We start from the raw sequence: 9,700 nt of genomic DNA on the forward strand, positions 1-9,700 counted from the left end.
CCCTTGGGTCCTTGACAAGATTCTATTATTCTATGATTCCTTCTTCTGCTCTTTCCTCTCTTTTCTTAGGCCTTCTCACAGCATGTGGATAATTTATGAAAGTTGCTGCCACAAGATGCGGTAATGGCCACTGGTATAGATGGCTTCAAAAGGGATCGAGATAAATCCATGGAGGAGTCTCAATGGCTACTAGCCACAACGGCTACATGCAACCTCCAATACACGGCTGGATGCAAGATGCTGAAGAGCAAGAGCAGGAGAGGGTCACTGCCTTCATGTCAAATCTGTGGGATTTCTAGAGACAATTGTTTGGTCATTGTGGGAAACATGATCCTGGGCTAGATGTGTCCATTAGTCTGATCCAGCAGGGTTTTCATGTTCTTCTGATGGTCATGTCACTGGAAGCATGGCAGTACTGAAGCTGGTCCCTGTATCCCTCACAAGCTCAGGGAAAAGGGCAAGAGGGAGAAAAGCCAACGGATCTCACTTCCCCAGACAGATTCAAGGTCAGGTCAAAGAGAGGATGACGGCAAAGTATACTACTTGCTATGGAGAAATAGGGATGCACTCGCCAGCCTTGGGCTGCTCTAATCTTTCTATGACTACATCATTTCATCCTCCTTCCATAGTGTAGGCAGGTGTACCATATATCCATTCATACACTTGTGAGAGAGCCATTAAAACCTGTATGGTTTTATAGATTGCCTGTACAGACAGCACTTTCAGCCCACATTAAAATTCAGAATGTTAACGTTCAAGAAAAGGCATTTCCAGTTGGACATTTTTTCTACTCAAAGAAGATGCTTTAGCTAAGAATGCTTCTAAGAGGAGGCAATTTCCAGCCAGAATTTGTGCACTCTTAGGCATCAAAATGCAAGCCAGTTCTCCAGCACATGCAATGATATTGTTAACATCTGCAGCTCATGTTAGAAACATGCCTATGCTCCCACCCTCTGATGAGTGTTTAATAAGTTTACTCTGCAAATATTTTCACATACTTTCTTCCTTATAACTTTCCTTTAAATTGGTTTTGAAAAAATCTGCAAGGCGTTTTCTTACTTTACTGCCACCAGTAGCCACCAACCATTTGAATCATGGTTTAGACTGTCACCTGATAGTTGATGATTATTTTTATTATTTATTAGATTTGTATAACATCCTTCATCTACAGATCTCAGGGCGGGTCACAACATTAAAATACAAGATAAAAACACAAAATACATAAGAAAAACAAAAACAAAACAATAACAAACCCCTCCCCTGCAAAGATAAGCCTGAACTGAATGAGTTTACAGCCACATAAGACATTTCCAGCACTCTCACTCTTCACTGCTAAACTAATTAACTAGCTAACTATAACTCAAAATATGCTATGGATCAACTAACTGTTTGCAGCTGATAAAATGGGAAGTGTGACACTTTCTATGTAGGCCACAGTGCTGGGCTGGCATCAGCTCTCCAGAGACATCTGTGTACCTCTCACAGCAGCTGGGAGAGCTTCCCGCTGCACTAAGGAATCCAGCAAAACTGGAAACTGGTAAGGATTCCTGGCTAGTCTTTTAATTCCAGTTTCTTTGGAGGTGGGGAGGGGTGCTCAGGCAGAATTAAATGCATATGGCCCTTTTCAATTAACAGACTTTTTCATCCACTGTGAACACAGTATTTGCTGCTTTTAAACAAAAGAAAATGGAGCAAAAGAAAAAGAAAAGTGCCTAACTTGATAATGAACAACTGTAGCCTGGAAATGTCCCTAAACTGATATGAACTCACAATCTCAATGCAGTGCAATACCAGTTATGTTCAATGTAAACAGCCCGGGGCTGATGGGAGTTGTAGTCCGAAACATCTGGAGGGCACCAGGTTGGAAAAGGCTGATTTAGGGCTTCTGTTAGAAACCAGAGAACTGGGTGGACTTCCATCCTAGCTCAGTGCAAGCTGGTTTAACATCCCAAGGCCTTGTCCATCTCAATCCTTCCCTTTTTGTATGCCCAGCTCCAGAGCGCTTTCCCTCGCTCTGTTCACCATAGTTTCCTATGAAGGGCCCTGCTGGATCAGACCAAAGGCCTATATAATCCAGCATCCTGGATTCTCACAGCTGCCAGCCTGTAGGAAACCTGTCAGTCTGTAAACATGATAACAATAGCCCTCTTCCACTCCTGATCCCTTGCATACCGTCTCTGATTCTGGAAGTAGTAGTACACAACCATCCTGATTAGTAGTCTTCAGAGCTTTATCCTTCAGGTCCTCCCCGTCAGGTGCTACTTCAGCTTCAGCGTGGCCATTCTGCCAGACCCAAGGTCAGGAAAACAATTGCCTTGCAGGATACAATCCCCAGGTAACTTCTGTGTTGCCAGATACTAGCAACTGGCATTTAAAACTCCCTTGTTCCCCAGAGACAGAAAATTGGCAGGTGAAATGCCTGGTGGTGGCAAAAACAACACAGTAGCCAGGTCACCCAAACTGTGGTACCCCAATCAGTGATGACAGCACCCAGTTGTTCAATGCATGGAGCAAGCTTGTTTTCTCCTGATCCGGAGGGTAGGAGCTGAACCAATGGATTCAAGTTACAGGAAAGGAGATTCCGACTAAACGTCAGGAAGAAGTTTCTGACAGTAACAGCTGTTTGACAACAGAAAGGACTCCCTCAGAAGGTGGTGGACTCTCCTTCATTGGAGGTTTTTAAGCAGAGGTCGGATGGCCATCTGTCACGGATGCTTTAGCTGAGATTCCTGCATTGCAGGGGGTTGGAATAGATGACCCCTGGGATCCTTTCCAACTCTACAATTCTGGAAACTTTAAAAAAAAACTTCTTGGTTAATATTAATGCATTGCCATTCACTGTCCCAAAAGATAAAGCAGGTTGGTTCATTGTGGGTTTGAAAACTCAGAAAGAGATAAATTCCATGGCTCACCACATCAGGGGCATAAAACCAAAGAAAGGACTAGTGACCACCGGTTAAGAAACCAAAATAAAGCACAAAAGGTGACTGTGTCTGAAGCAACATGTGAGAGGTGCCGTCTTAGTCGCGGCATTAATGAAAACAACGAATGAATAGGAGCATTCTGGCAAGATTCAACAAAGTCTACAGCTGACAATAGAAAGGTTAAAGCAGCAAGTACAATAATATGATGAGAAAGTTCACTGCAATCTGTAAGTAAACATAGCATGGAAGATTAACCTTACTTTTGAAGACTCCTTTCAAGTTTGAAACCCAAGCACAGGTTCCAAAAACAGGAAGCCCTGTGCCAAGCTAGAAGGGTCTGCTAGGATGTACTTAAAGACCTGATAAAATTAAGAAACAAGTGAGCCCTGCGGCAAAATGTTGTGACGTCGAGTACTGTTTAAGTTTCCAGCCATGTCCTTTCCCACAATACTCCATTCCATTCTTCCCCTGCCCCCACCCCCGGTTTCCCACACAGTAGCCCACTTCAGGCATTTTAAATGCATGTGAAATAAACACCGGGGGGGGGGGTCATGTTACCTCAGACCTCCCCAACCAGCCAACAACAAAAGAGCTTCAATTTTCAAAAGCAAAGAATTGGAAGGGCCAAGAGGGCTTGGCAGAAGAGCTATGTTGGGGACCCTCATTTCCCAGCCATGACCACAAACAAAGGGTATAATAGATAAACCAGTTATGGACATCCAACTCTCATGGACAAGAGGGGTTGTCGCAAAACCAATGATTGTTACCACCAGAAAGAGGCATGGATACAAATAACACACTGGGCCCAGACGATCCTGCTGGCGGTCCAATTCCCATTACTCCTGCATTATTCAGCAGTCATATATGGTCTATATGTCACTCATAAACCTGTCCTATTAAAAGACTGGAAAAGAAACAGATTGCAGAGAAGCTGATTACATCCCCCAGGCCATGTGCCCCTAGCTGGTTTCAGACTGGCTAAACCAACCCCATCATAATTTTGCTCAAGTCAATCCAATATAAGTGTCCTCCATCCCTGACTTTCTAATATAGGCTTTAATCCCTCTAGGCTGGTATTGTGTTATTCCTGTGTTTTATGATGTACCATGCTGCTTGTGCTAATGAAATGTTAAATACTATTGGAACAATAATAGTATACCTACAACTGGTGGTAGTGATGGTGTTGACTGGAGCTCTGTTTATAATTCATAATGAAGCCAATTAAGTTAACCAATGACTTAATCCTTTCAGACTTATTAACAGAACAATCCCATAAATATATAGTCAGAGTGCTGTTGAGTTCAATAGGGCTGACTCCTGGGTAAGTAGGTATAAGTAACAGCCTAAGCATGTCATTTTAGATGGCAAATTCCAATCCTACTTCCTTTCTAAAAGGACATCTACATGACAATTAGGCCTCAGATAATACTACTCTGCCTCAACCTTAATTAAAATACAGATATTATTGAACACCCAAAATCCAATGAACATAGGGTTGCCTTATTTCTAAAAGTAAAAATCCTGCATACTAAAGTTGTTGAGCTTTCTCTCAAGAAAAATTGACGTTGGTTGCCATACATCTGGATTTTCCAGGACATTTTTGCCAATCTCCACCTGGACACTGCTTCTGACTGCAGCAGATTTGGCCTCTAAATGCATATGTACAGGCAACTCCCCATTTATGTGGGGGTTATGATTTGAGGCATTGCACATAAGTGGGACGCACATACAGTGGCTGAGCTTCATGCTCCGGCACTGGGGGTCGGAGAACAGGCGGGGGTGGGCCTGGCGCACATCCCGGGGGTGTGGTGCACCACCCATAGGGGCAGGGTGTGCATTCCAGGGGTGTGGCACACCGCCCGCAGGGATGTGGCATGTGTCCTGGGGGCGTGGCGCACTGGCTGCAGGGGCAGCCACAATGGCACCCCACCGGGATCGTGCTGCTGGGGGCAGTGCACTCCCCCCACTCCTCTTCCTCCGCCTGTGTGCACATAGGCCAGCCCTGAGATGCTGAAAACGGTGCGCACACCAGCAGTTGTGTGCATGCTGATCACATACAAGTAGGGAGTTGCCTATTGCTGCATGTGTATATGCATACAGTGCGTGCAACACACATACACTGGATGGCAAGAGTTAAAAATATGTGTTGGGAACCCAACTGCATATAAATATTGATAATTAGAAACTGACTCACTGATCATGAGAAAGAAATAATCATACATTTTCATCAGGCCAGTTTTGCAGTCACCATCCAAAAAGGAACTGTAATTTAAATCAACCAGAAAAACAACATGGTATACATAGCCAGCAAAAATGTTAAGAAATATTTGCAACATTGCTGACAAACCAAATTTTTCTCTCACAACTTTTCTTGCATTCATAGAGGGCAACCCATAGGCTCCAATTTGAGGGAGGAGCTGGGCAAAGCAATGGAAGATTCAGAATTGGATTTTGTGTGTTTTTTAATGCAAATTTTGTGGGCCTGGTTTATATTGTCACTACATGAGGGAGTTAATTCCTTGTCCCCACCAGATGCCACTTTCCCAAAGCTACTATTTTCCCACTGAGTAAAATACACACACTTTCAACTCATTTTAAAATATATATTCTAATACTATTTTTTTTAACATGGACTGCTAATCTTGAATACAACCTCATTTATTTTAATTACTGCTATATCCTTTCAGCACCTTTGAGAATAAATAAGAAAATGTGTGAATATGTAAACAGAGTGTATAATTTGAAAGGCATTCTTACAAACGTTCCTGTGAAACAGATCAGTAATATGTGCCCACTATGAAGGGCTTATCTAATTTGTGAGTGTAACATTTGAAGGAAACAGACAAATAACTATATTATATGGGCTAGTTATACCAGAGGAGGGAGAAAATTATTATTTATTTATTTATACCCTACCTTTCCCCAAAACCAGGACTCAATGTAGCTTCCAAAAAATTAAAACAAACACAGATAAAACACAGAAAGCTAAAGAAAATTAGCAATTTTGTGCAATTTTGATAAGGCAGCAAACATAAGTAGATCTAATACAATTATCTACTATAGTAGTCATTGATACATGGTTTGTCAGTACAACCCCACTGCGCAAGAGGGGAGAAACCATTTGCTTCAAGTTGCTATTAAGCTAGATACCATATGCTAGATACCATTGCCCTACATACCAGGGCAATGTAGATTATCAATAGGTAAAGGTAAAGGGACCCCTGACCATTAGGTCCAGTCGTGACCGACTCTGGGGTTGCGGCGCTCATCTCGCTTTATTGGCCGAGGGAGCTGGAGTACAGCTTCCAGGTCATGTGGCCAGCATGACTAAGCTGCTTCTGGTGAACCAGAGCAGCGCACGGAAATGCCGTTTACCTTCCCGCCGGAGCAGTACCTATTTATCTACTTGCACTTTTTGGGGGGCTTTCGAACTGCTAGGTTGGCAGGAGCAGGGATCAAGCAACGGGAGCTCACCCCGTCGTGGGGATTCGAACCACCGACCTTCTGATCGGCAAGTCCTGACTGGAAGCAATTCTCACATTATCTACTGCCATGTCCTTTTTGGTAACTGGAGACGCCAAGGACAGAACTTGGGAACTTTTTGCATGCAGGTCAAGTGCTCCGCCATTGAGTGACAGCCCCTCCCTGAATCTCTTGCTTATGGAGTAGGATATCTTCTTTGGCGATCACTCGTAGCCGAGTCTTCTATAAACACGGTTTTAACAATGAGTCCATAAGTGACTGTGAGGCCAATTCTGGATCCACACGTCCTTCCACAGTGGGGACATTGGTTTCCAGGCGGGAGTTGATCACGGTGTGGAATTGTCAGGCGTGCCTTCCTCTTAGCACGTTTCTCCCTTGAATCCTGAGTTTGAGTGTCTTCAAAGCCCATAACACCTTTGGTAAAGGCTGTTCTCCAAGTGGAGCGCTCACAGGCCAGTGTTTCCCAGTTGTCAGTGTTTATACTACATTTTTTTAGATTTGCCTTGAGACAGTCTTTAAACCTCTTCTGCTGACCACCAGCATTACGCTTTCCATTTTTAAGTTCGGAATAGGGTAGTTGATTTGGAAGACGATCGTCAGGCATCTGCCCAACATAACCAGTCCAACGACGTTGATGTTGAACAATCATTGCTTCAACACTGGTGATCTTAGGATATAAGACACCCAGGGCAGGAACAAAGCTTCAGAGAGTGAAAAAGATTCCTAAAATAAAATTTGACATTACGGAAAGGTGGCCCCAGTATATAACATATGGGAAACTGCATGCCCCAGTCAACAACAGGATGCTATTTCAGTTTCCAGTCGAGGAGACAAATTTCACCCAAAGGTTCAAAGGCCTTGTGTTGTATATATTCACTATCAGATGCTTTGCTGAGGCCCCATAAGGGTTTCTGTATTCATGTGTGAGATTTTTTTGTGGGTTCCCACCCACCAAATATATAAGACCCCGCCCCCTGTGCTTCTGGAGAAACTCTTCAGACTACAGTTAAGATGGGCTTAGCCAAGATGAAGCTTTCAGAAGGTCATATTCCTTTATTCTAGAGTCATATTCCTTTATTCTAGAGTGATTAACCTGTAATAATTATAATTTATTACTATTTATTACCGCCCTTCATCCAAAAATCACAAGGTGGTTCACAGCATAAAGATACAAAATGAGAACACAAAATACATAATGAAACAAAAACAAACCAATACCCCCCGCCACATTATTACCCTTCACTGTTGTTATAGTAACATGCTGATTTGGATTGCCAGTGCATACATAAGCATAGACAGAAGCAGGAAATCCACCACAGATTCCTCAGGAGGTCTAATAGCAGCTCAGGTGGGACTTCGGATTTAGACAGGGTAATTAGCACAGAGGGGAGGCTTTAAACCCCCACCCCACCCCCACCAATACTGATGCTTTGATCTAAATTGGAGCTCTCTCTCATGCTCACTGCTAGAGAGAATTCTCATCACAGATTTCCTGAATACACTGTGGCCCCTCAGAGGTAATATTTGCCTCAACACCACATACGTTAGGCTGTGGTGTTAAGGTTCTGGCCTGATTTTTGACCTGATTTAAGGTTTTGGGGACACTTTACTGAATATATTCACCTATTCACAACTTTAAGATCACATGGAACCCCACTGTTAAGTAAATGAACATAGTAGTCCTACAATAGATTTTTTTAAAAAATGGAAATCAACTCTAAGACATTCCATTACCATAGATAGGTCATCTAAGAATAGATTCGCAACAACCATTTGTTGCATGGTGAGGTGAAATTTTGCACTCAGATCACAAGTTCCATCCACGTTCACCTCGCAGCTGGCATGTTTTGAAGCAGTCCTGGGGCTGCTTCACCCATGCATGATTATCTCCTGAAGACCACTGTGTCCCTTCAGATGTGGTTGGATTCCATCTCCCATCAGCCACACAGCCAATGGTCAGGGATGATGGGAGTGGGGATCCAACGACACCTGGAGGGCCAGGGGTCCCTCGCTGTTGCATCAAGTCCATGAAACAGACATCACAAATCAAAGACCAGAGGTAACGTTTCCATCTTATGCCAGACACTGCATTTTAATAGAGACCCTTTGCTAGTCACCAAGCGTTGCGAAATCAAGTGATGTGCATCACGCCTTCGCGAATCAACGGGCGCTTTTTGAACCGTGCCGGCAAGGAACGGGGTGGAACGGCTGCTTACATTTACAGGGGACAAAACGCTCGTGTGAATGTGTATGTGACACGTGTTGCTGATCATATCCGGACTGGCATATTAAAATCGCGGTAGCAGTTCACAACAAGGGGCAGCCGGCTGCAGACAAGCCAGGGGCATCCCGGGACACAGCTAAGGCTCCTTTCGACTTGCCCCCAGCCTACCTCCTCCTGCTCACCTACGAACCCTTCCCTTCACCCCAGGGTCCAGAAGAGACCACCGAAAGGCCCTCAGACCTTCGGGCAAGGAAAGCCGCTTTACAAACCTACAACCACCAACCCCGCGTCTCTCTCTCTCTCTCTCTCTCTCTCTCTCTCTCTCTCTGGCCCGCACCCAGCAACCTCAAACGCCGTCCAGCCGCCGCTCCGCTCTTACCACATTGCTGAGAAAATCCGCTTCGTTTAAATCGCCCAGATCCAAGAAGCTGGAGGCTCCTCCGGGGAAGAGGCGCTCCGAAGGGAAGGGCTCTAGGATACTGTCCATGGTAGCGGAGGCGAGCCGAGCCGGGGGAGCCGTCGGGTGTGGGGAGCAGGGAAGCCGCTTCCTTCCCCTCCAGCGCTGCGGGACCTTCCTTTAAGGATCACTCCAGAGCAGCAACCCTGAGCGGCAGATCCCAAGGCGCTGGGCAGAGAAGGGCCATGCCTACGTCTTCCCTCGAGGGGAGCCTGTAATCCATGGGGAGGGAAAGAGGGAAGCAGGGGAGCTCTTTTTCCCGGGGGGGGGGCGAGCGAGTGGGGAGGGGAAAGACAATGGGGCTCAGAGGGGTGGGGCTGCTGGGGGCCACTCTGGGAGGGGGGGAGGGAGAGGTGGAGGAGGAGGAAGATGTGCAGGATCCGGGCTGAGAGAGGGAGCGGGATGCGCCCGGAGGGAGGGAAGGATCGTGCAAGGGCTGAGGCAGCCTCCTGTGGGGACGGAAGGAGGGGCGCCTTCGCCTCCTCCGGGATCCCTGCCCAGCTGTCACAGTCACACTCCGCGCACCATCCCCAGGCTCAGCCGCCTCTGCCCGGCCTCCCAGGACACGCCCCCTTCCTCCCTCATGAATATTGAACGCCCGGCCCAGGCAAG

At 45.6% G+C, this 9,700-nt stretch overlaps 1 protein-coding gene across 1 annotated transcript in view; it reads right to left on the bottom strand.

Moving 5' to 3' along the window:
* CREB3L1 (cAMP responsive element binding protein 3 like 1) overlaps nucleotides 1–9,357 on the bottom strand; it is a 77,899-nt gene extending 68,542 nt beyond the window's left edge. Inside the window, exon 1 of the mRNA XM_081002008.1 lies at nucleotides 9,011–9,357. Within this exon, the coding sequence (XP_080858134.1) occupies nucleotides 9,011–9,118 (108 nt within the window). The 5' untranslated portion in view covers nucleotides 9,119–9,357. The remainder of the gene's footprint in view (nucleotides 1–9,010) is intronic.
* Between the last annotated feature and the right edge of the window lie 343 nt (nucleotides 9,358–9,700).

The sequence above is a fragment of the Podarcis pityusensis genome (genome assembly GCF_964106645.2).
Source record: "Podarcis pityusensis genome assembly, chromosome: 1".
Lineage (NCBI taxonomy): Eukaryota > Metazoa > Chordata > Lepidosauria > Squamata > Lacertidae > Podarcis > Podarcis pityusensis.